The sequence below is a fragment of the Tauraco erythrolophus genome, chromosome 2, assembly GCF_009769465.1.
Source record: "Tauraco erythrolophus isolate bTauEry1 chromosome 2, bTauEry1.pri, whole genome shotgun sequence".
In the NCBI taxonomy this organism is placed as follows: Eukaryota; Metazoa; Chordata; class Aves; order Musophagiformes; family Musophagidae; genus Tauraco; species Tauraco erythrolophus.
Window position 1 is genome coordinate 119,132,653 of NC_141466.1, and position 26,847 is coordinate 119,159,499.

General features: G+C 44.1%; 1 protein-coding gene across 2 annotated transcripts; it reads right to left on the reverse strand.

The window, feature by feature from the left end:
• Positions 1-8,038: 8,038 nt before the first annotated feature.
• Positions 8,039-24,635, reverse strand: APMAP (adipocyte plasma membrane associated protein). Of its 2 annotated transcripts, none has more exons than XM_086630528.1 (9): positions 24,544-24,635; positions 20,451-20,567; positions 17,147-17,262; positions 14,663-14,755; positions 12,534-12,650; positions 11,107-11,281; positions 10,522-10,656; positions 9,968-10,160; positions 8,039-8,896 (listed from the first exon to the last, which is right to left on the reverse strand). In XM_086630528.1, the coding sequence occupies exons 1-9, from the start codon at positions 24,633-24,635 to the stop codon at positions 8,687-8,689; spliced, it is 1,248 nt and encodes a 415-aa protein (XP_086486654.1). In that variant the 3' UTR covers positions 8,039-8,686. The 2 variants fall into 2 exon arrangements, with proteins under 2 accessions (XP_086486654.1, XP_086486663.1); XM_086630537.1 differs by having other exon boundaries at positions 14,663-14,767.
• Positions 24,636-26,847: the final 2,212 nt, after the last annotated feature.

A 26,847-nucleotide genomic window follows, 5' to 3' on the forward strand; every position in this document is an offset into this window, starting at 1 on the left:
CTCACCTTTCTCTATGAGAGCCTGACTTACAGGAGATCTACCACCGTGAGTTTTTCCTTGCCTGGACTGTTGACCCAAAACTGAAGTAGGGAACGGCTGTACAGAATCACCACAGAGCTCTTCTCTCAAAGCATAGGGTTGTTTTTCTTCCTGAGAAAGATGTTCAAAATCTGAGTGACATGGAAAAGACCTGCCTTGACTGAATGTATTGCTATCCAGTTGTATATCTTTTTCCAAAACTAAACTGCAGATGAGAACATGTTGTCATTCATTCAGTAGAGAGCCATCCACCCTCTGGCTGAAATTTCCAAGCTGTGCGAACACACCCAGGAAGCTCTGTTGTTGGACTTGCGTTATTCTGGGATGAATCTTCACACAGCTGTGATGTAAACAAGTCTAAACCACAGTACATATGACCACAACACTGAGGAAAGCTTTACAACAACAAGATAGTTTGTCTGGGGATACACACACACAAAAAAGTCTCCAGTGTCAGAGAAAAGGTTAGACACATCTATCAAGAATGCATGGAGTTATTCTTCTTGCAAGACAACAGTATGGATAAGGCTGTCTTGCACATTCATAGCCCAGAAATGACAGTCTAGTGCTTCTACTTTAATCAAAGTAATCTAATCTATACTATGAAAGAGCATCACTGCAAATGCCAGGACGAATCAACTCAACCATATTCCCAAAGCATATTTTTGCCGAGCTTAAACAATGCAGTTTCATTCAGGTTACGAAGGCGTCCAATCTCTGGCTGATCACAGCCTATATTCAAGTTTAGTAGAATGATGGTCTTCTCTACGGGGGGCATCTACCATTCTTTCAACCTTCACTCTTCATGCACAGGCAGATTAGTGCTTACTCTGGACTAAGGCCCTTATTTGGAAGGATTTGGGTAACTGCTCCCTTAAAATAGCAATAAAGTCTGGGCCATACACAGACTAGCACTTATAAATGGATAGGGCCCTGACCTATGCTAAGAAGAACACCTTCTTTGCACAAACATCCCTCTTCTGATAGTTGTTGCCTTTCTGCAGCAATATTGCAACTCCTATTAGCAGTGACACCCCCGCTTTCAGCCTTTACATCAACCATTCAGGAAAGAGCAGCCAGTGAACGGCTCCAGACCAAGGTCCAGGGATCTTAAGGCAGATTGATCCATTAAGAGCACGGCTGAGGTGTCTGCTTCACGTAATCCCAAAGCAAACCTCTGCAGACTGGGCAAGTCTCAAGTTCTGCTTCAGAAACATCACTCATGATGAGCAGGTGGCCCAGCAGCAGTACAAAGTCAGCATTCACTGCTGGAGAGGCAGCTGTGCTGCATCTTATCTCTGCAGGCAGCAGTCTCTTAGCTGGATAAAAAAGTGCTCAAATGAAACCTCCAGAAGGGCCATGGATGGATGTAGTGTGGTGCTACATTCATCCATCACATAAACCACCATTGAAAGCCTGATGCCAAAACTGAGGAAAAAGAAAACCAACTACAGTTGCTCGAGTTGTCCACAAAGCAGGAAAGCCAAGCGACAGCTACATTTGTAAGAGGAGCCAGCAGGAACTACTCTCCAAATCTCAAAGGGTTTAGCAATGGTCTCTCAATCCCTCTTCCACTTCAGCTGGGTGCTTCACAGAATGCCACAGGCTTCCAACCAGGCTGTCAGCTCCAGCCAGCCTGGGCCCAGAACAGGCCAGACAGATCCATGTTTCTTCCTTCAGCCAGCAGACAGTCTGGTGTTCAGTAACAGATCTCATCAGCCTTTCCACATGCCACAGTGGAGACAAGAAGGCAACACACAATCATCTTCGGTCTGTGCAGAGATTCATGCAGGAGTAAGCACACCTCAGAACAGTCTCCCATGCATGACCTTTCAAGGCTCTGGCATACAAGGCTTCATCTCTTCACCAAGTCAATTCCCCATTTGTGAAACAAAAGTTAAAGCCAGGTGCATCTGGCATCATGCGAGCCGACAAACCCAACATGCTCTTGCTGCTCACTCAAGGAAAACGCAGCAAGATCATTTGGATCTCTCTACCAAAACAGGCTTGTTTGGAAGCATGTTTTACGCAAAACTGTTGCCAGCATTTCCTGTGACACAGATGAGCTCATTGCAACCAACACAGCATGAAAGCAGACAAGCACCTTCTGAGAAAGACAGATGAGCCTTATGTTTATAGGTGCGGCAAAGTGTTTACTGTAACATTCACACTGGAATAGCAGCATACATCATCCCCCCAGGTAGACAACAGTTGTCATGAGCACCAGAGAAAGGAGCAGAGCTAAAGTCAACTGAGCTCTTTGTACCCTTCTAGAGAACTTTGCTCAGGAAGGATCTGGGCAATTCAAGAGTCTTGCATCAGAAGGACGCTGCTAGCACTGACCTAAAGAATGGCAGCTAAGTACCATTTAATCACAATGACATGCAGCAGTCAAAAAGCCAACATCTCTGCCCTCATCTTTGCTAGAATTTACAATAAGGTTAACTGTTCACCAATTCACTCCAGAGAGTTCATACTCTTGCAGAGTTTGCTGAGGTTCTGACATCTCTTCCACGCTACAAAGACAATTAAATAAAAATAAATATTTATAGCAAAGACTTAGGGTATAAGGAGAGAAGAGAAAGTTGTTCCTACCAGCCCCAGATGATGGAGAAAAAGGAACAATCCCAGCAGTGACATTAAGAGCTTCTGGGACAATCAAAGCTGGTGGTTCAGAGGTATGGGTTCATGCAGGAGTGCTACAAACAAGCTGAAGGAGTTTCCTTCAGCTTCAGATCTCTCTCCAGTATACTGGAAGCACTGTGCTTGGTGCATGATGTACTTCCTTGGCTATTCTGCTTATGAGGATACTTAGCCTCATCTGAACAAGAGCTCCCTAACAGTCTGCTCCATGGAGGGACTGGCTGCATGCTGAGGACACCTCCATACACACAGTGCTCCTCCAACTAAGCTAGCCTGCGTTCCACCAGAGCTTCACAGTGCCCAGTGATGCTCCGATGGAGATCTGCATTTGCTCAAAAGCTCTGCTATGTAAGTATTTCCCCTCGCACTCCTACTTTTTAAACTGCACAGGGAACAAACTGCCTGCCACCAAAATACAAAGCAATGCTGACTGACAGACTTCCCACTTTGCATTCTCTTCACATCAACAGCTCCACGTTAAGGACCTGAAAGGCCCTTCTGTACCTGTTGTACCTGATTTCGCAACCTGACTGACTTCCAGGACGCACTGACAGCTGGGGGAGGCATGCATGCAGCTACACAGAACCAAGACAAGATACAACTGGCAGCAGCGAGAGGAGACATGACTTCTGCTTGCTGGGAGGAAAAAACTTGTGTGTAGCTAACTACTATCACTTACTGCTGAATTTTTCAGCCCCTACCGCAAACAGAACAGCAAAAATGAGATGCCCCATGTGCTTATTCTTTTATAGCACTGTTTTCTAAGCAAGCTAGATGAGAAGGTCCAAGTGTCAGTATCGTCAGATCTCTATTGTGGTCACTGTGCAGACAGATCCAGAAGCTTAGGAGGTCATTATCTCATCTGCAAAGGTAACCACCACAAAGCAGACTCAGATTTAAAGGAATCGGATTTACACCAAGGCTTTGCACTCACTTTCATCAGCTGTTTACACTGATACCAAACTTTGCATGAAAGCGTCGGGGCACACATGAGTTATCTTCCAGCAGCTCTACTACAGGAGAAGTTTGCTCCAGAAAAGGGACAGGGCAGTTAACTGTGGAATAGCATTTTAAATAGCTTCAGCAAAATCTTCTTGTGCCCCACAGAAACATCTGTTCCACCAACAAGGCAAAACAAAATCTATCTCTAAAACACACAGCTGTGGTGTACTCCAGTTCAATTCCTTTTCCTCAGGGTGTTTTACCGCAGGGCTTCACACTAAAGTAAAGATTTTTCCCAAGCCCTTCAGGAGACCAGGCACTGTTCTCCAATTCCACATCTCATAGTCTGTCCCAAAAGAAGCTTGAGTAAAACACAGAAAGCACCCTCAGGTTACTCTAGGAGTTGTGCAGAGAGGGTTTCCTTACTTCTCAGGGAACCACAGCCCCTCTCTCCTACCACCAAAAAACAATTTCGCCCTGACAAGATCTTTGGATAATGCTGTAAATGCTCCTGCTTCTTCCATAGTGGGTGATAAGTTCACAATAGAGAAGAGCCAGCCTCAGAGCTGCAAAGGTGTCATGTTTCTGCACTGACACCATCAAGACAGAGCTGATTTTTTCCAAGCCTGACTTGTTCCAGCTTTCCCCATTGCTCAAGGCAGATGTGTCACCATCCATCTGAAACTGTAACAGGCCATTGACTCACACTTCTGTGGAAGCAGAACCAGCCTGTAAAAGCAGTCTTCACATGAGCAACAAGAGGTGTTTATGCCAGTTTGCTCATTCCACAGGCATTTTAATGCTGCTGCATTACTCTGGGAATATTGCAGCTGAGGAATTGTCAGGGATTAAAAGCATCTGAGCTTCTTCTATGAAAATACTGTTCTTAAGCACCTCTTATGCTGAGTAGTTCAAGAGCTGTGTCAGTCAACTTGTTTCATCTGGGTTCTACAGCCGACCGCCTCACTTCTGCATACAAAGGATGGACTATCAGGATCTAGCACAGCACTAGGAATAGGAATCAACACCATTTGAGCTCAGGAAAGGCACTCCTTTCAGCCTCTGTAGCCTTTGGGTCTCCTTGGACTGGGGTATGCAGACCCTGCATTCAGATACATGTCATAAGACCTTTAAACTGCACAATGACACCTCTACTTGATACAGCAGCTCCACCCTGGTACTCCAGCAAAGTTGCAGCCATCGTGACAATAACTGGCCTCTTTTTCATTTCAGTGGCCATGGAGGCATTGGCAATCTTGGTCCAGTCATCTCTCTCAACAGGAAGCATCAAGCATACTGAATTCCTTCTAGACTTCGGTGCCTCAGGTTGAGCTCTAACTTGCAGGACCAAGCACAGCATTGAAAAACCTTGCAGGCAAGTTTCAGGTCACTATCAAAACACATGAGACAGGCAGATCACTTCCCTCTGAGGAAAAGACTGATCCATATTTATGTTCAAAAAGCTCCAGTTGAGCTTCTTATGAAGGTTCTTATGACAAATGAAGTACCAATGGCCTCATTAAGCAGCCTGTCATCAGGTAGTTTGTTGTTTAGAATCCCATTAAGTTGTGCCACCTACCACAGTTGACATTTAGTGCTTTATAGACTTCAGTGGTTTTTGTTGGTTTTGTTTGGTTGGTTTTGGTGTGGTTTTTCTTTTTTTTTAAGGGAACTGCTGACTGACTGGACCTGTACCCAGTGAACTCTCTCTGTAGAGGCTGGACAGACAGGCTTTATTCATTCAGAGAAATTAAACTGAGAAGAACTGCACACCCTGTCCAAAGGCTTAACCTTTAGACAAACTCATTTAGACTGACAGCTATTCAGCTACCTTCCAACGAAGCACAGACAAAAAACAATGAAAAAATTCTATTCCCCACCCGGGGAAGACACCGCATCAGACAGGGCAAGACAGAGACTATAAGACTTTCATGGGCACGAATTCCTGCTTGCCTCTGCACCCTACTCGCAGAATTCACCTCCTGCCCATGGGTCAGTGTAGTGACTGCCTTTTGTCTGCCTGTAGCTATTTCCAAAGCGGCTGTGGAGAGAGGCCCACTATGCACAGCTGGAGAGGTCTGGACAGTACAGAACCCACAGCACCAGCCAGAAAGGAGAAATAGTGACTGACCTCTTGTGAGATGCCAGGGTCAACACAGAAGCCAAGTGCCAAAGGCATCAGCTCAGCTTCCCTCATGCCACAGCACTAAGCTTCACCACTGACTTGCTGGATTTTATAAGCAAATTGCTCCCATAGGAAGACTCTTGTGCAGTTAGCTCCAATACCTTCATGAGGTCTAGCCTCCTTTCCTGACTGCGGCATTTGGCAGAACAACCCTTCCTGCTACCACAGGATTAAGAGAAGAGCTCAGAAAGCAACAGCCCCAGTAAACAAAGGCATTAGCTATCTTCAGCTTCGAGGAAGCTGCTCTGGGCTTCAGTTCTGCCATGATTAACCATTTCTAGTCTTCTTGCACCTGCCCCCAAGATACTTCTGCCTAGCCACTGTTTGGCAGTTTGGCTAGACCGATCAAAAGTCACACCAGACAAAGCCACACTCTGTCAGATACCTCTCATATTTTGGCATTCTGTTCCCCTTCTGCAAGAAAAGCAAATTATTCATATGACCTCCGAGTCTGCTGTATGTGCAGCAGAGCTCAAAGAGAACTATAAAAGAATCCAGAACTTTCTGATGAAACCACAGGATCACCAGTGTACTAAATTAGTCTCCAATAGTGGCCAGGAAGGAGTGAAGGGGTGGAAGAATAAAAAAAAAACCCACACCACCACATACCAAGAGACAACTCTTCATAAGTCTTATCCCTCTTGAGAATTAGGAGCACTACAACTTACTTTCTTTCCCACTTCATAACTTCAGGGACAGTGTCTTAAAAGGGAATTAGTCACACAAGTCATCAAATTTGGCACGCCAAAACAGCGGTCTACTTCACTACAAAAGACAGTACAAGTTATCCAGTTAGATATTCTAGCAAATGAATCACTAAAGGTTAGCTGCAACAACAGGCAAAGCTGTTCTTGCCTCAAGGCTACCAAAGCACCAGCATGAAACAAGCCCCAGGACAGACCTGCTTTTGCAACCCCAATTTAAGATCCCATCAAGCTCAACTTTCACATCCCACCAGAATGGGACAAATGGCTGCAAGGGCTGGCAGAGCAATGCTTACCAGCTCCTGTTTAAACAGCCTGCCCTATGCCTGGTTTCCCCAGAAAGAGATTTTGCAAGTATGTCCTGTTCTCAGCCCTTCTTCAGAGTTCCCACAGCAACAAGTCTGCCCCGCACTCTCCCCAGCAGGTCATACCTCGCCAGCCTTTTAGATTTATCACAGTATCACTCCATTCTCTGTTCACAAACTATCAAGATAGGGCTCAGCTGGACCAAAGGTCAGAGCCTGCAGCACCTCATCTACCAGGCTTCTTTTGCCTCTTACTGAGCTCCCTCCCAAATGCAGAAACCACCAGGTCAAGCAGAAGGGCTTGCAGCCCCCGGCCTGTACAGAAAAAAGTCAGCCTGATCCAGCAACCACCAAGCTACTTGCCACAGGACTGCTGCAGTCTGGTCCTAACACAGAACAAGGTGACAGAAGCACTGATAGGAAATAATCACTTTCATTTGCATATCTCTCCATTAATAAAGACAAGCGCAGAAGGCCAGTGAAAGCAGATAACATTTTTAACATCATCTTCCCCTTCTCTGGTGCTTGTCCTTATATATACCAAGCAAATCTTGATTTTCTCCTTTTCAAATGTGAGGAAATGGAGCAATAGCGTTAAGTTTATGTGTGACCATCACCCAGTGGCAGAAAAAGAGAGAGCAGCAAAATATTCAATCCCAGAACAGGAATCAATCCACTAAATCACACAGCTGGTGAAGTAACCCCTTTAGTTCTTCAAGACACAAAACTTCTTATTTAAAATGTAACAGAACAGCCTTTCCTTCATAGTACTTGACAGAAAAGCATTCTCTGCATTTACCAAGCAGGGTATCTGGTAACAGAGGAAGTAAACACTTTCCTCTGGAGATGTCAGAAAGCATCCATGAGCTACTACCACAATCCAAGTTTTTCCACCAAAGCCTTTCTCATCCACTATTGGTAGATTTTACAGGGGACCTTTCAGTCCACATTCATCTTCAGACATCAGCCTTCTCTGAAACCTTTACCAGTTCTCCATAAAAAGCATGCTGAAGAAGATTCCTGCAGCTGGCCCTCTTCCCTCCCATGTCTCTCAGGAATGGCCACCTACGTAATGCACAGGAGAGTTACAGCACCTGGTAAACACAGGGGAAACAGTACAGTGACCCTTTTTAAATGCACTGGAACTAGTCTTTAGTAACAGAAAATGCAACTTTGATTCATCATCTGATTACAATGCTATAAAAAAAACACACCACACAGGAGTCCAGAGATAGTGATCAAATTTGATTCTGCATGTTGATTAACAGTTAATTGTAGTTTCCGATGTTGATTACACTTGCTGAAATTGAAGAAACTCAAATGATATCAATAGATTTCTAGGCATGTTCTGGATATTGCTGCCTCTACCACAGCACCATGGTATGACGTTGGAACATACACTGTAATCACTCCTGAACAAGAGGTTCTAAAACAGACATACACATGCAAGACATTCTCTTCGATCCAAATCATACACAATTAGATTCCATACATCACAAATCCTTCCAGTGTAAGATGATGTACATTACAGGTGACAGATGATGTCTGTTTAAGATGACTCCAAACAGGGCTGGGTGTGGAAAAACAATGGATTTTCTTTAAGGAGCATGTAACTGTATGAAGATGTCCCACCATACTCCTCAGATGATGATAGTTATGCATGCCAACTCCAAAGCAAGGGCAGTCAAATCAAGGAAGAGGACAGGTACATCAAGCTGTATGTTTTCCTACATTAACAGCACAGTACTACTGCATGTTAACAGACTGTTCTTTCACTTTTTGTCCTTGGTCACACACTGCCACAAGCACATGCTTTCTTTGTACCTCTGGAGTATTATAGACAGTGGCACTTTGTCATGGATAGGCTGTTAAACATGCTGGAGATTAAGTCTGCAAATAAACGGAGACCGGAAGGAGCCCAGGTAAAGATATCCATTGTGCTCATGTGCCTCGCTAACATAAGCTACCGTCACTCCGTTGGGATCATGAAAGCTTCTCCTGTAGGATCCTGTCTCACTAAGTTCAACAACAAGGCTGTATTTGGGCACAAACTTTGTCACCGTTTCCTGACTCAGCAACTAAAAGAAAACGAAAAAAAAAAGAAAATTAACAACAAAAGATTTTGCTCTCCACAATTAGATCTCAGGCACTTATACAGTCAAAGACCATTCCACAGTTCTTGGAAGAAGCAGCTAAGAACATAAGCATACATTGTGGGTAAACACTATTACGTAGGCTTGACACATTAACATCTGAAGAGCAAACTAAAAAATAAACAAAAAACCCCAAAGGACCAGCAGAAACACATTCTACTCCAGCATTAGGCTGAAAGGATGTCCACGCAGGAGACATCAGCTTGTTCTGGTGCAGTTGATGTCAAGCAGCAGACATCATGCTCTGCTCTCCATAGCATCAGTTTGTCAAGGCTCCTGCACTGCACCAGGAGAGACAACAGGTTTTACAGGGACAGCACAGAGTTTGTTTAGCTGAAATAGCACTTCCATCCTAAACACTGCTTATTGGGTTTTTTTGGTTTAGTTTGGTTTTTTTTAAAGAACAGAAGTATTTTCAAGTCTTTGTATTGTTTAAAAAGCATCATGCAGTTTCTCTAGCATCAGATATCCCTCACAAAATACATTATTCTTGCTCATCCTCATCCTAAAGGGGGATGTGACATAACAGGCATATTGAGTCATAACAGAGTGTCACCTAGCAGCATATATAACATACACACTGTCTCCTAGGATGCCTAGGGGAGTCATTAGAACAGGTCAGACTTCCCAAATGCTCTCCAGACACCTGGCAATAAGTAGTTTAGGCTTTTCAGGTACAAAGGTGAATTCTTCACATATCCAAAAGTAGATCCTGTGTTGCTGCATGGCTAGGGCAGAGAGAGACACTCCTCCTTTCCCGAGATGAAGATGGAAGGCTACTTAAGAGATGTGTCCCTGCTACTCAGAGAAGCAAATATTAGTTTTGCTACTGATGAATATATAAGGACTATTCTACTTGGGGACAAGTTTTAACCACAGCACTAAAAAATTTTAGAAATCTTCCTGTGAAGAGAAAGAAACAGCACAAACAAATATTTATCACTTCCATTCCTATACTAAAAAAGAATTTTTAAAAATTCTTTGATTTTATTTTACCTTAAATATCATCCTTTTAATCCATGGTTTTTCAGACAAGAAATCCAACAAAGAAAATCCAGGATTGGGTCGCACAGCTGACATAGCTACCCAATATCCTCCAGAGCTGCTTAACCTGATATTATCTGGAAGACCAGGCATATTCTCAACAAACATATCTGCTCCACCTTTCATCAGCCCAGACACATAATACCTGAAAGTTAGAGATACTAGGGTTAGGACATCTTAACGCAAGCAGTAAGAAATAAAAGTCCCAAAAGGAATTAATTTAAAAATTTAAAAGTCTTTTTTCCCTTATTTTGGTGCAGCGAAATACAGCAGAGCTGCATTCCCCAGAAAAAGTCAGCTTACTCCACTATGCTCAAGGAGCCCATGATGGAAGGATTATGCAGTCCAGATGTTTACAGTGAAAGAAAAAATTAAGTATTGAGGAAGGCCACCTTCTTTGCCATTGGTAACTAGGCATGAACAGAGCGTAGGGTTTCTTTTGTCATTCAACTCATTTATTTAAACAATCTCCACAGAGTAGCAATACTTTCAGCAAAGTCACTCACCTCCTGATTCTAGCCATGGTTGTCTCCTGCACCAGGACAAAGTCTTCCGCAGGAGAGAGCTGGACACCATTAGGAAACCTGAGCCCCACCATTAAGACTTTCACTTCTTTCGTTATTGTGTCATACTCAAGCAGGCTAAAAAGAAAGCGTTATATATGGTTTTGAGTGAAGACAAATACTTATTCACCTTGGTTTCATTCTCCAGGTATTCTACCTTCTCTCACATGTACTTCATCTAAGTTAAAAAGGAAGAACAGCCAGGAAGCATTTGTTTATGAACACAGCAGAAATACCAAGCCACTTGAGACTGACGGCATTCATGAAGCGTTTAGGCTGAATGAATGTAAAGCTAACACCTTCCCTTTTAAAATAGATGTTCCATGCAAGTCCTCTTGAAGGGAAAAAAAAGGATTCTCATTTGTTTCACTGCAGGTCTCATCAGCAACATCCACATATCCTCTCACCCTTTCCTGGCCAGTGCAGTGTTTGCACTGGTAATTTATAAAGAGAAAAATCTTGAAGACCAAGTCCGTTCCTACAGCTGAGCTTACAGTAAGTTAAATGCCTTGGGGAAAAGATACTTGCCGCCCATCATCTGTGCCTTCCATAATCAAGAATAAGTAGTCCCGTCTTTGCCATTTGCTACTGGAGTCAGTGAAGTAGATTTTTCTCCCATCCTGGGTCACTGTAAGATCATTCACAAATGACAACTTCTGACCTTCAATTGTTGTCTTGGATGACACAAGCATTTTTGTTTCACCTGGTTACAAAAACAAGAAGGAAAAAAAAGACATACAAGACAAGTTTTTGTATATCTTGCCTTGGAAATGTGTTAAATACATGAAATTAGCAGGCACTTCACACTTTTTCCATTTGTGTCTTTAAGTTATAAGGTTTTGGGTTGTAATGGAACAACTCAACACCAAGTGTGAATAACCAGGAGAAAATACTCTTCAGAAAAAACAAAACAGTACATGATGCTCCCTACTGATAAGCACCAGACTCTTCACATTTCTGAAGCTCATATTAAACCAAGTGCAAACTCAGTTCCCAACCTTGTAGAAGGATGCAGCAAGCCAATCGCTACTCCCTCTTTCCCCATAAATCTGCAGGAACAAAGACTAGTACTTTCTACAAGCTAAAACATCAGCAGGTTCACTGAACTGCTCTGCCAAATATTACCAGGTAAATTAAGGTCAAATCTCTAAAAATTAACCAAAATTTATTGAAGTCATCTTTGGGCATAGGTTTATTTGATTGTTTTTGTCACAACTGAGCTAATATGGCAGCTGTCTGCCATCAAAAGGGGAGACCTTGATCATACCTCCTCCCAGAGCCACACAGTCTGAGCCCTTCGGTTATATCTCACCTAGCATTTGCCTGCCTTCCTCTCCCCACCTCAAGCCAATTTGGAGATGTAAACTGACAGAAAATCAATGCTACATGAAAGCAACTATTGCTTTCTGAGAGCACAGCTCCTAAAAATCGAGATCTGGCCCAGGGACATAAAACAAAGGACATAATGCAACAGTGCCTTTCTCAGCAGGAACAAGACACTTAATCTTCAGCTGTACCAAAATACATCTTTCTTCACTTTCTATACAGTGAGATTACAGGGAAGTTAAGAGCTCTTTGCTACCACACAGTGAGATCAAGACAGAAACAAGAGTACAGCAAACACAACAAAAAGTTCATGTAACAGCAATATTTTTGTTTCCCATTTATGAAAACTGACACGGCTACACAAAGCTTTATTCATGAACCCTGACGTACCAACCTTGACAACCAGAAGATAAAACACTGCTAACTCTGATCCAGATAGACAGAAATAGAGAGAGAGCAATTGCTACGAGAAAACAAATACCAAGTTCTCGCCTAGCATATTTCATCCAGACAGCTCCAAATCACTTTGCAGAGAAGGCAGGCATTGTTTTGCATGCAGTGTCTGGCAAAACTGCACATCAAGCCCAGATCTGTCAGTGGAAGAGAACTTCGCAGCAGAAAAGTCATACCTGTACCAGGATTAACTTCATAGAGCCCATAATAAGCATCTGCCACAAAAAGAGTGTTATTTGGCCCCACTCTGATGCCAAGTGGTCTTCCACATGTTGGCTCATCTTCACGGGTTCCTTAGGAAAAAAAAAATTAAAATGGTTATCCAAATAGAAACAAATACAACGCATTCAGGCTGCCTACATAGGTAAAACTGTAGCCTAACAGAACTCTGTGGCCAGCACCACACACATTCATTAAAGAAATTATTCTTACTTTCCTTAGGTGTGAAACAGATATCCCCATGTTTTCACCAGTCTAGAGATAATCTTATAACTTGCCAGGCTGGTAGCTAGCTAACAGGTGTCCCGAGTAGGGCTGAATGTCAGAAAATTGGATTTAACTGCATGCTTTTTCTCAGAATCAGTTTTACTGCAGGTTTTTCTTTTCTTTTTTAAATAAAAAAAAACCACCACCAAACAGCATGCACACCTTGGAACTTTGTTTTTCTGGAAAGGTCTAACATTGTCGTGAAATAGCTGGTTTCTCAAGACTGAAGACTTCTATATGAGGAGGAAGGGGAATACTGTAAACCTGAAATATTTGTCTACTGAGTCCTGAAGAACCTCAGAACATCTGTAGTTTGAAAGATTAGCAAGAGAAACTTCTGGAGAAGATATTCAGCTACAGCCTTTCCACTTCCCTCCCCAACTTGAGGGAGCAAGAAGTAAGCCTAGGCTCCCCACTACCTCTTTGACCTCAAAGAAATAGGAGCACATAATCGTCCCATCTATCCCAAGCTGTACAAGTCCAATGAAAATGAGCAGTAGAAAGGTTATTCTTCATATCCACCCCAACCCACATTTACACTTAAGCAGCAGCTGGAAGTCCAGCTTCCTATCAGCAATAGGAATATTCCTATTATATTGCTTCCTAGCTGTCAGCACCAAGGCTGCCCTACCTGTTAGGCAGCCACGAGAGTCTTCCAAATCAGTCCAGAGCCTAATCATGTGAACATTCATGTAAAATTGCACGGCTAAAATGCTGAACGCGTCAATGTGAGCTACACAAAGCCAGCAACAGTTACTGCCCATAATTTCTGTCTCACTGGCAATCAGCTCAGGGCTGCAGAACCCCATGTAAGCTTCTACATCATTACCATAAACAAAACCACCCACAATCCCAACACACACCAGCCAGGCTTCTCAGACGGCCCAGGCAGTACTGCGATGGCCAACATTAAGCCTCTCCATAGAAATGGTTCTGTTAATAAACAAGCCACCGCCAGTTTTTCCTCACTTAGTTCCAGAACTCTCTTTAAATGAAGTAAATAAGTGGTTCAGAAAGAGGTGGGGAATTCAACAGGAACCAACTGCAATTTAGTGGTGAGAAAATGGAAATATCATGACCAATGGAAGATCTCCACTAAGGCAGGTGCAGCCAACACAACCCCCCACTGAACTTACAAACAGAGGAAGGGAAATTAGTACAACAAAATGCAGGCAAAATTCTGTAGATGGGGAGCGTGATATTTATTTTCAAAAATCTCTAAATAAGTTAACCTTTCCCACTCACACATTATCTCAGAGTTCATTCACTCACACTTGTTTAGGAGTCCTCAGTTTTTATGGGGTGGCCCTTCACCTCAGAATCTTGCTGACTTCAGCTTCCATAAATATTAGGCCAGGTTGCTGCCCGTTTTTTTCTTGTTTAGGATACGTGCTTTTTCTAGATGGACTAACAGGAAAAGGAATGTTATTTATGATGTACTTCAACCTCATCTTCCTCCTGGTGTTAAGTTACGGGATCTTCTACGGACAAGTCATCCACGCTGCAGTCTTACAGGAGCACAGGCCTTGGTAGTCATGACATAAAAAACACCCATTCCTAAATTGTACTGCTGGGAACAGTGTCATTTGTTATCAAGAGCACTCATTCCCATTCTTTTGGCCCTTAGTTCTGCTGTTCCTTCCACTGCTTATACATATATTTCCACTCATACTTCATTCATACAAATACTAATATTTCTGTTACAAATCTCTACAGAGGAAGATAGGCACTTGCATGAGCAATCCAGACAGGACATTAACCAACACAAGCCTCGACCCAGATGTTTTTGGACACACTATGTTCAGGTGCTGTCACTCACCACAAGGACCATGGCCAATTCTGGCGATTGTATGTATTTCTCCATCTTCAATTTTGATAATCTTCCCATCAGCTGTCCCAGTAAATAGCACATCTGCAAAAACAACTGGTGTGATTAGTTTGATCACAAAACTGTAGCGGCAAACATCTTTGTACATGATCCTTCTACTAGCATGAAGTAGAAGCAATGTTTAAGACACAGTAAAGTAACAGAGTTGTCTTCAGTCACAGGAAAGGAACGGGGAAAGATGAAGGCAAATAAGATCATTTGGATAGATTTCTTCCAATTCAAAAAGAAAGGAAAGATTTAAGTCTTAGGAGTTATGAGGAAAGGATATGAAGCTTTTCACCAATAAACGGTCCAAATCTTTGGTTAAAGGTACAATGTAATGTACCTTTGTAATGTACCAGTGTAATGGCTAGTCATCAGATTGATCCCCCTGGGTAAATGTCTATGTCATCATAATATGTGGTCAAGCACTGCATTCATCTTGCTACTCTTCAAAGAGAGACTGACTAGATAAAACATCTCATTCTCATACAGTCCACATAGGCTGCTGGACACCTGCCAATGCCCATATGGTATCAGTTCTGGAGAAGAATTGCAAAAACCATAGCAATTGAACAACTACCCAAACCAAAAGCATTGCCAAATTACTGTATTCATGCCGAGCCTTGTGATAGTATAAAACACAAACACTGAATACAAACACCACACAAATTTTCCCATATAACCAAATTAAATGAAAGACCATTGGATTAGCAGAGTCCATTGTTTGGACTTTTCCATCTCCAATTTAACTGAAGTTTTAAGTTTGCTAATTACACTTTTACAAGGGAATAAGACAACTTCAACATTTATTCATACAAAACTTATTCCCAGTCAGGTTGATTATTTCACCTATAGGTCAGTTGTCCCCTGCAGTAAGGTTTCTTTAAAGAGTTTCCAATGAGACCAACAAAACTAGGTAACAGAGAAGAATCAGTGGCTTCAGAAGAAGATTCAGAAGAATCAGCACATTTTAACAGAGATATTTTTACAGAAAAAGTGTAACCCGAGGAAGGAATTTACAGTAGTTTCTTGCTGGGTAAAATAATTTTTTAGAAATATTTTAGCAATTTATGAGAAGATATAGCAGAAGAAAAATAAACAATATGGCAACTGAGCACCTCTTGTACTGAAGGATGTTTCAGTAAGTAATTGCTTGCAATTCCCACACCCTTTCCTTTCATGTTAAAATAGTCAAGGACTTATGTCAAGCGTAGTTTCTAGCTTTACACCCCCCAGAAGGCACAGAGAACAATCCCTGCACAAAGCTGGTTTCCTACAAGTGGGCATCATGCCATTACAAGTCTAGCCAACTCATTAAGAAACTGCTCAGAGGCAGCATTGGTTTGTGATTTGGTGAGAACACCCATTCTAAAAGAGAGAAGTATAGGATGGCACCTGTAGTGCATGCAACATATGCTTTTTTATCAATTAGAGATTTTTTTTCCTGTCTTATAAGCAAAAATTAACATCACAAAACTCAGCTCCCTCAGGGATGATAAGCATTAGAGAAGTAGGTAGTAGTCTGTAAATATTAATTCCCAGTTAAGAGCTAGCCAAATGAAAAACAAGGCCACTTCCTCCAAACATAAGTAGCCCCTGACTCCACTGCTGATGCTTTCAGTCCTGGAAGACAGGGATTTTTAATCTGTGTGCTGGTTTTGGCTGGGAGAACCTTACTTTTCTTCATAGCAGCTAGTATGGGTCTGTTTTGGATTTGTGGTGGAAACAGTGTTGATAATACAGGGATGTTTTAGTTGCTGCTGAGCAGTGCTTACACAGAGTCAAGGCCTTTTCTGCTTCTCACCCCAACAGCGAGTAGGCTGGGGGTGCACAGGAAGCTGGTAGGGGGCACGGCTGGGTCCAACTGACCAAAGGGATATGCCATGCCATATGACGTCACGCTCAGCATATAAAGCTGGGGGTTGAAGCAGCAAGGGGAGGACATTCGGAGTGATGGTGTTTGTCTTCCCAAGTAACAGTTACGTGTGATGCCCTGCGTTCCTGGAGATGGCTGAACACCTGCCTGTCGATGGGAAGTAGTGAATGGATTCCTTGTTCTGCTTTGTTTGTGTGTGCAGCTTTTGCTATACCTATTAAACTGTCTTTATCTCAATGAACAGGTTTTCTCAATTTTACCCCTCCGATTCCCTCTCCCATGCCACCAGGGGGAAGTGAGTGATCCGCTGTCTGGTGCTTAGCTGCCAGTTGGGGTTATTTTGTACTGGGGAAAGAAGAGAACAGTGTATAGCAGCCAGGGTTTGCTGCATAATACAGTTTTGTTCTGGGTTTTGTGTTTTTTTTTTTTTTTTAAACTGGCATATTCAAAATAGCTTCCAGAGTTTGTTATCCAAGAGCTATATTGCTGAACAAACCCTTATCAATGGAGTAACATTTAAAGAATCTTCTATAAAAGTTCATTTTGTCAGTGCTTACCCCCAATATTGACAATAGACTCTGGTCCAACCAGCTGATTTTCCCATAATCGCTCAGCTTTTCGTAACTTGATATTGGGCTCTAGGACACTTGTCAAGAGGGGAGGTTCCTTCAAACTGGAAAACAGAACAGAGATCTCATGATCCTTTGCGCAAGTCTGCAAACACTCTTGAGCAACATGTTGGATCGTTTTTTTCCTAGTTTGCCAACTCCTGCATACCTGACCTATGCTTTACAAATAGCGTGTTTCAAAAAAGAAAGCACAACTGAGAAGCTGAAATATTGACTCTTGTTCATCAAGAATCATAATTTTCAGGTTCTGCTGATCGGAGAAATTGCAGTTGTGTTCCTAAGACATATCTGGAAGTCTATACAGCTTCAAGTCCAACAACACATTGCCAGCTCACCTATCTTGCACAAAGGCAAAAGATTTTAGCATTGCCACAACACAAAAGAATAACTGCTTTCTTACTCAATTGAATGACTTGTTTATACCAGAATTCTCTTCCTAAGCAGATATACCCAAATTTCTAAACAAAAAGGTTTTAAAATTTAAAAGCCTGGCATCTTACAGTACACTGAGATCTGACACCATGTAGCATTTTCATCATGGAGAAAAAATAATTTTTAATTACTAATTAGCATACAACTAGTGAAAAAAGCGTTCCAGTAGTTTAAACACTAGGACACACATGCTTTCGTACCATATGGAAACGTATTCTTGTTCATGACTTGAATGCATTCCCATGGAGAAAGACCAATTCAAAGGATTAAGATGCACATAAACTTAACGAGCATTGAACCGAAACCTCAAAATGACAAAGTACAGTCCAATCTTGCAAGCCCTTATTCACATAAATAGCCAGGTTCAAGCCAACTGGAAGGTGGTAAACTCACCAGGTGTTCATTCACAAGAGTATGCTAAAGCTCTCCTCGCCAAGTTTTGAAACAATTTTTCAATCTATTTTTTTTCTCCAATAGCTCCTTATATAACCATAAGCAAATGCCTTCCATTTGTAGAATCTTAAAAAGACAATGTTTGACTTTGAAACGTGCCCAGGGTCCAGGACCCATTCATCACCAACCCCATTTCAACTCTACTGCTCATATAGTGAAAATCATCACAATCTCTAGAGCTTCAGTGGCTGGGGAAAAAAGTCAATTGAAATTGTAAACTATAAAAACCATGACAACTGAGGAGAACAGTTTCACAACACAAATAATTCAAAAGGAGAGAAAATTACATACTTCTATCTGTCTGGTTACAGACAGCAACCTTTCTTTTCAGTATGTATTATTGCAGTAGCAAAGCCAACTGAATTACTACCTCCTGTCCACAGAAGATTTACAGCAGAGTTGTCTTCACAATGCTAACACAAATCCATTTTCCATCCCTTCTTCCAAGCATTAGAGAGTTTCAGATGAGTATAGCAGGCTTCAGATAAGGAATTCGTTTGCTGGGAACTTCGGACAGTTGTGTTTGCAAGCAGAAAATCCTCCCTAGGATCAGTATGATCCAAGGCATGCTCTCAGAGAAAGAACTTGAAATAACCCAGAACTGCAGGAATCTCACATGGAGTTTCATAGATTGTATCTGCTTTTTTCTGCCCCTCTTATTCCTCATTATTTCCAGTGGCTTACAGGAATAACATCATTATTGGCAAACAAGATTTCTACATGTTCTTTCACTGAAGGAATGGATTCAGACAGCACCTACCTCCTTAAGTTTTCTCAAAACATTCCATAAACATCACATAGAATCATCCTATCTATTGTATAGACTGAAACCACCTCTGTCAGTGAAGCTCAGAAGCTAATTACGAATGTAGAGCAATATCAGCCAGTGATTTGAGCAGGAAGAACAGTTCTCCCGATCTTGTGAAAGAGACTTAAAGTAAGAAATGTAAGCATGCAGAACACTGTTACCGTGGACCAGAATTAGACAATATATGTAACAGGAAAAGCATTATAGACCAATTGCAGCCTTCCAGTACTTAAAGGGGGCCTACAGGAAAGCTGGAGAGGGACTGTTTACAAGGGCACGTAGTGATAGGACAAGGGGCAATGGATTTAAACTGAAAGAGGGCAGGTTTAGATTAGATATAAGGAAGAAATTCTTCACTCTGAGGGTGATGAAGCTCTGGAACAGGTTGCCCAGAGAAGTTGTGGCTGCTCCATCCCTGGAAGTGTTCAAGGCCAGGCTGGATGAGGCTTTGAGCAACCTGGTGTAGTGAAGGGTGTCCCTGCCCACGGCAGGGGGGTTGGAACTAGATGATCTTTGAGGTCCCTTCCAACCCTAACCATTCTATGATAGACATATCCTCTTGGCTTTCAGAATTACTGTTCAGTTCCAATGCATTTCAGGGAACTGGGTTTTGTTAAACCAACCACAGCAGAAAACATTTCATTATGATTTGCAATGAGGCAGCTTATATCTAATAGCTCGTTGGCAAGACTTCTCAAAGTACTACCCTACTACATTAACCGTTTCTTTCAATGTAGAGATATTTACAGTGGTGTTGTTGTTCCTTTCCATTAAGGAATGATCAAGTTGATCATAAACATTTAGCAAGCTAAGCATTTTCACTTACTTCAGAATGCCAGGAGCACTAAACAGCCTGACTTCACCCTATGCCAGCACTCAAAGCATTTCACACACAACTTCTCCCAACGAAGGTCACATCTTCTCGCGGAGCTGATTCACTGTTACACTATACACGATACAGACCTTGATTCAGGTATTTATGAATTCAGACAGAGCAGAAATCACCTAGCTGCACTGCTTTATGAGATCTGAATTTAAATATAACATCACCTTATAGTTCCACTGGTACAAAGCACCAAATCAACCTAGTCAGGTTATCCATTTCAATCTCCATCCTCAGATAAACAGTCTCTCTTTGACAGAACTATAATAGCAGAGGTTGAGCTTGGTCCTTAGTGAAAACGCAGTTCTTGCCTCACAGAAAGCAAGAGTGCACGTAAGTAATCACAAGCTCCACTGACAGCTTGGACAGCCAAAAATAATTTTCCAGATTAATGATCAGAGGACATAATTCAGCTCCTTCAGTGATCAGTAGTGACACACAGCTGCACAAGATGGCTCAGAAACAGACTGAGTACGTGAAGCAAGCCACAGCAAAGGATAATAGCGCAATCACTCCCCATTTCTTAACCCAGTTAGAACCACTTTACACGGTTGACTCTTGTTTGCTAAAAAAAGAAACAAACCACTAAACCAACAGAACACATCTGAGAAGTTACGCTTCAATAACATTTATTCCAAAACAAAGCAACAATTTACCTTATAGGCTGAGGATCTATAGGACAATCCAGCAGTACAGTTACTCCAAGCAGGGGCACAGTCAGAGACGCAGCCAAAGTCAAGAAGGTGACGCGGAACACCTTGCTGCTGTAAGTACTGTCAAAACCAGACGAGAAATAGGATTAACATGCTAAGCTGGTTTAAGATATAATAGTCTTTAAAAATTCTTTTACAGCCTATTTTCTTCACAAAAGGAACAAGAAATACTTTTGCCCAACCACTATTTTGAATAAACTTTAAGGTCCATTTTGAACTGATTAGGATAAGAGAAAGGGATATTTACCCAGTCTCAGCATACTGGCATCATATGAGGCAGAGTAAGGCAGAGTATTCTCATGTGCAGGTTTCATGCATGCTACAAGTTACAGCTAACTAAAAAAAAACCCAAACAACAACAACCACCACCAAACAAACACCAAGAATTGGGGGAGGAGGAAGGGATGATATTGTTTGGTTGTTTGTTGTTTTTTTTAACTTGATCTTCAGGTTTGGCAATGGTTTCCACCCCAGCACAAATTTTGGATTAAAAGTTCAACTAAAACGACAAACATTAGAGGAAGTTAAATGAATGCTTAATGAACATTGGCTGGAAACTCAAGCCTCAGCATGCAAAAGAAATTATGCATCTTCTATTTACCCATCAAAATACAACAAAAGTAAAATTATTCTTTCATAGGAGAAAAACAGGGTTTGTTGTCAATAAGTATAGAGGGATCAATCAGGCATTTACAGAGGAAAGCACAGAGCCATGTTCAACAACCTAGCCTTGAACTGGAAAAGCAGCTCCCACAATTTCAGCTGCTCTGAATCATTCAGTGGCACAGCCGGCCAGTCTCCTTGCAGTATCAATTAAATAAAGGCAAACAGTGCCTGATGGTTCTGCATTAATCCTTGGACCACTTCCACTGTTTTGTCCTTCATCAGCCAATCATCTAGACAGTAGGAAATATGAACTACTGCCCAGAGCACAAATATCACAACTGGGGAGCTAATGACATGTACTCACAGCATTGACATCAGCCTCAAAGTAACCTTTGGGATTATCAGAGGGAACAGGAAGGACAGAACTAGGCCTGGATTTAGTCACTGCTTGCATGCACAACATATGGGAGTTTGAATATTGATAATCCATCACACCTCTTTCCTGATGGCACAACTGCTGTCAGTCACCCTCTTCTGGTAGCAGACACAGGCAGTCAGGATGAAGGCCTGCCCCAGTTTCCCCAGCTCTGCACAGTACCCAATGGGCCATCGCAAGCTGCCGCGCAAATCACCAGGCTGTGCTAAGGTGACAGCCTGCCATTACCAGAGCTGCCACTGCTGCTAGCCCAAAGCCACAGACAACTCAGCCCATTGCAAGAAATGTTGTTAGCACTGCTGTTGTTGGTCACCAAACTTGCTCCAGCTTCCCCAAGGCACTCACCACTGGAGCCTACTTCCTTTCCACCAGCATGTCCAGGTATTCCTGCTCCCAGATACATTAAAAAATAAATTTTATTTCTCACACTCTCCCATCATGAACTTCAGCAGTATAGCAGCACTAAGTCTGTCTCCATCCGAGCTGGACCAGGCTGGGAAACTGCTTCAAACAAGCTTTCTCATCTGCACTGTCCTCTTCATACTTCCCAAGAGCCAGACTGCCCTTGCAATTAATCAGAAAAATTCAGCACTTCCAGTTATAACAGCAGATGTCTCCAAGAAGCAACAACCTCCCAGTCTATCTCCCTTTGGATTTAGAATAGAGAGAGGGTGGTAGAGATACAAGGCAATCCCCAAGTTTACACAAAGACTTCAGCTGTCAGCCTTGTCCTTCCACTGTCCTTCAAAAGATGACGGCTCAGTACTGTAAGATGAAAAATACTGTCAGACGACACGTGAGTATCTTTGTAACAGTTGAAAACACCTGACACAAAAAGAAGCAGATGAAGATGAACGGGAGCTCATCTGCCAAAGCCAACTTAATTAAAGCTCCTTAACTAAAGCTCTTAAGTAAAGGTCATATTTCTGATACACATTCAAACTTAAAGGAATTGACAAAAGAGGAAAAAGGCAGGAAGAATGAGGTGACAAGCAAACTCACACTTAAAGCCTGCAAACTGCAAGACCTATTTTAGACACTGTTGAAGCCACAAGAACTTAAATAAAACCCTAAAACTTTACCAAAAATAATAGTTGAAAAGTCAGCTGTTCAGAATCCTTAGAAAAGTAAACAAACAAAACATACCCAATGTAGAATACAGACAACTGTAAGTTTCTGGCTGGTCACTAGAAAGAATTGCTGAAGTAACGGTTCGCCAATATTGATAAGCAAAACAGAAATCCTTAGATAATTGTGTCTCCTATAATTAATCCTACACGGACTTCAACCACAAATCTCGAGAATGCAACTCACCAGGACTCCAGTTATAATAACTGCAATTTAGTTGTCACTAAAAACTAAAAATTGAGGCCATTGCACCAGCTCTTGAAAAAGAGACAGAAGGCTGGCAAGATGATACTACAGGTCACCATAGCCAGGAGTCCAGACTGTCTCATCACCAAGAGTTTCTGCCGTGGCTTCCAGCCACAAAAAGAGCAGCCTGTAGAATTTCTTCCACTGGCTCTCATGCAGGACAGTCTCATGAGAAAAGGACCTGTGGATACTCTGGATCATTGCTGGAGCCCTAGAAATGCAACTGATTTGAGCAAAGTTACCACAAGAGACTGAAGTCAGGAAGATGAGTCTCTCAAGCTGAGAGATGCTGATGCTCTCCTTCAAAAACGGGGGCTACGCATGCAAGCCACCATACACAGTCTTTCATTCTGATGACTCTGAAGGGCAGGAATAAGAACCTGCAAGGTACTCAAATCAGACGAGACATAACAGACAGTGAACCAAAGTATTACAAGTCATCAACTACTTTATTCAGTGGAAGGTAAAGCAAACATCACCACTTTCTTATTGCAGCTATTGCCTTCAGCTACAGTGAAGCTAATCTTCTGTAAAACTTCTAAACAGAAAATTGTAAATGGAATTTTCTCTAACTTAGCCACAAACTAATGGACTGTTTATAAGGTTATTCTATCTCAGACACATATAGACTAGCCTTTAAACTGCAGATTACTCTTTAAACTATTGCCAAATATAAACAGACTAACCAGAGTTACACAGAACTCTCACATCCACAATAAATCTGCGCAGGTCACAAAGCGGTACCTGTTAGGTCTTGTCTACCAAAAGATAAACAGTACTTAAACAGACTCATTGGGGAAAAACAAACAAACAAAAAACCACACCAAACAAACAAATAAACAAATACAGGAAAAAAAGAACAACGAACAACAAACCACAACGCTAAAACAAAAACAAACAAAAAAAATCAGCCACAAATTAAACCCTTTTGTTTTGTTTTGTTTTTGGGGGGGGGGGTTAAAAGCTCTTCCTGCAGCTCGGCAGAAGCAGGTGTGCAGGCCCCGCCCAAACCCCTCCTCTCTCTGTCAGCCTCCGCTGCAGAGCCGGGGCGCTGGGAGGCCGGGGGTACCCACAGGCTGACACCCACGGGTGCCCCGGCATCAACCTGTGCCGCCAGCCAAGAGAGGGGAACCGAGGCCTCGCTCCCCGCGCCCGCAGCGACCTGCTCAGTCCCGGGACAACACCCCAGGCAGCGAACACGTTCCACCCACTCTCGCCCGGGACAGCCTCTCTCAGGGCGCTCTGGCCCAGACCGGGGCTTCCAGTGGAGGCTCCCCCTCGCAGCACGATTCCCAGCCGGATTTCCCCCAGACGGGACCCACTCACCGCCCTTACAGCCCCGAGCCGGGCCGGACCAGGGCCCCCAACTCACCCGCCACGAACCCTCCTCCTCGGCACCCCGGCCAGACCGGCCCCTTCCCTTGGGAAACGCTGAATCCCTCCCTCGCACCAGCCAGGCCTGGCCTGGGCGCTCAGCACCCCCCGCCATCACACCGCTCCCTGCAACCCGGCCCTCCTCTCCCCTCAGGACAGGCCTGCGCCACCCCCACGGCCACGGCCACGGCCACGACCACGACCAGCGCCTCTTCCCGCTGAGGGGGGCACCCCGCTGGGCTGCACCTGCCCTCCTTAGCCTCCTGCGCCGGGCTGTCCTCGGTGATGACCTGCGGGCGGAGCGGCCGGCGCTGCCGCAGGCCCTCCGCCTCATTCATGCTGCAGCCGCCGCCGCGCACCGGCGCTCACGCCGCTCGGCCCCGCCCCCTCACGCACACCCCGGGACCCGCCCGCATGGCCCCGCCCCCCGCGGCCCAGGCCGCGCCCCGCTCGCCCCTCAGGCGGGGCCGCCTCCGCGCCCGGCGGGACGGAGGTGGCCGGGTGCTTGGTTGCGGCGGGGTTCCGCCCTGCCGGCGGGCAGTACGCGCTAGCAGCCGCCCTGCCGCCACGGGGATCGCGGCGAGCTCCACTGCCGCCTCCCGGGTGGCTTAGGGTCCCCGCGGGCTGCAGGCGCCGCGCCCCCGGGCGAGGCCTGGGTGGATGGGCCGAGCCGCAGGCCCGAGGCCCGCGAGATGGCGCCAGGAAACCGCGAGGGAGAAGGGGAGAGGCGGGGGAACGATCTCCAGCGGCACGGGAAGGCGGAGAGTCGCCGGGGCGCTGCGGAGGGCAAGTTCTCCGCGGCTGCCGGGCCCGGGGGTGCGAGCTGGCCCCTCTTTACGTCTCCCTGTGCCCCTCAGCGGTTAACCCTGTGCCGGCCGCCAGAATATCACCTTTACTCCTCTTGCTCTTTGGGGTAACAAAACATGCTGAGGTTTTCCTGGCTGGTTTGCCGCGCTCAGGAGCAGCAGCGTTGCAGGAAGGACTCTGGGCGCCAGCGCCAAGATCCGACCCACAGCTTTGCTAACACTGCGGAAAAGCAGCGTTCAGCAAGTGCAGCCCAACAGACCAGGGCTGGAACAGCGGACTGCCGCGGCCGTGTGCAGCCGAGGAGCGGGAAAAGCTATTTTGCATCACACCTAGGAACAAAACGTCTGAGTTTTCCACAGAGAGGGTCTGCAAGGGGGGTGGGAGGGGGACTTTTTCTTTCTGTTCGAGTTGAATTCAGGCAACAGGGCCAGCAGCTGCAAGAGAGCCTAGTAGCACTGTTCCCAGGACCTTGGGAGTAGTATTTCATAACTTCTCCCAACTGCTGTGAGGCTACTGCTGTTCCTGGGGCTACAGTGGGCTGAGGATGAGCACTAAAAAACACTGGGTTTCCACTCCCCCAGCCTCAGCAGATCAAAAAGCCAAAGTGAGCTTTGTCACTGCAGGCACAGGCAGTCCAGGCAGATATACGCCAGCCACAAACAGAAGCAAGGGTGAAAAAGCTCCTGTGGCAGGTCATTCATTACTTGCTTAGTTTAAAAACCAAATTTTGTTGCTGAAATCAGTTTCTGTGGCTTTAACTGGCTACAGAGACAGCCCCTGAATTTAATTGTGTTAGGCTGGAAAGCAGAGTCTCCATTTTACCAATGAATCTCAGTAAATAAATCAGGGCAGCTGCAGAAAAAAAACCCACAAAGTGAGCAGACGGGCACCTGCCTTTCTATCTAGCCCTTTCTGTGACTTGTCAGAGACGCTTGCCAGAGCTAAGAGTGGCATTAGAAGCTTTCCAGAAGCAGCCGCTGGAAGCAACAGAAGTGGTTAATGAGGACATTCAGTCTGTCCCTGCATTGCAACTATAGTGTTATCCGTGTCGTACACAGAGGGTGAAACGCAATCTCCTCCCTTCTTAATGGATAAGGAGCCCTGCAGAGGATGTGTTCCTGGCACTTACAAACGATCCATGGCACCTGAAAATGAACATCTTCCCTCATCTGCTCAGCTCTAGGACAGCCACACACTCTCTACACAATGCTGTCTCACGTTCCCCACACACATCCTGCTTTCACTCCTCTACTTGTGCACACTGTGCACAAGACGAGAGGATTAGTAGCTGAACTAGCTGTTATCAACTAATGGTAATTAATTGTTCCCACTAATTGTTCTCTGTTTGCAACACACAGGAAGACCAGTGTAGAGCACCAAGACCTCAGGATTTACACAAGACATGCAGCTTACTGACATGCAAATGCTAGTTCTTCAACTTTTTGAGTTGTTGCAGTGGCAGTTTTCTGGCAGTAACTCATTTCCTGTGTGGAGAAAAGCAGCAAAGCAAAACAATTTGGACCACAAGATGACTCATCCTGACCTCGAACTCCTTTGCCTTTCTTTGGTCTGTGCTGGCAGACTAAAATAATAAGGACACACAGAACCAAGTCCAAAGAACCGAAAAGGTCCCAGGCCCTTTAGTGGACAGAGGGCCAGACACCTGTGATGCTGTTGTGGTTTAGGCCGATCCAGCAACTAAACTCCACACAGCTGCTCTCTTACTCCTTCCCCAGTGAAGTG

Bases quoted from the DNA above. Each gene is read 5' to 3' on its own strand.
- APMAP (XM_086630537.1), bottom strand. From the start codon at position 24,635: ATGAATGAGGCGGAGGGCCTGCGGCAGCGCCGGCCGCTCCGCCCGCAG. The intron at 12,651-14,662 runs GTGAGTGACAGC...TTTTTTCCTAAG, and splicing joins AATTGGCCATGGTCCTTGTG to GAACCCGTGAAGATGAGCCA. The intron at 11,282-12,533 runs GTATGACTTTTC...TTTTGTAACCAG, and splicing joins TGAAGTTAATCCTGGTACAG to GTGAAACAAAAATGCTTGTG.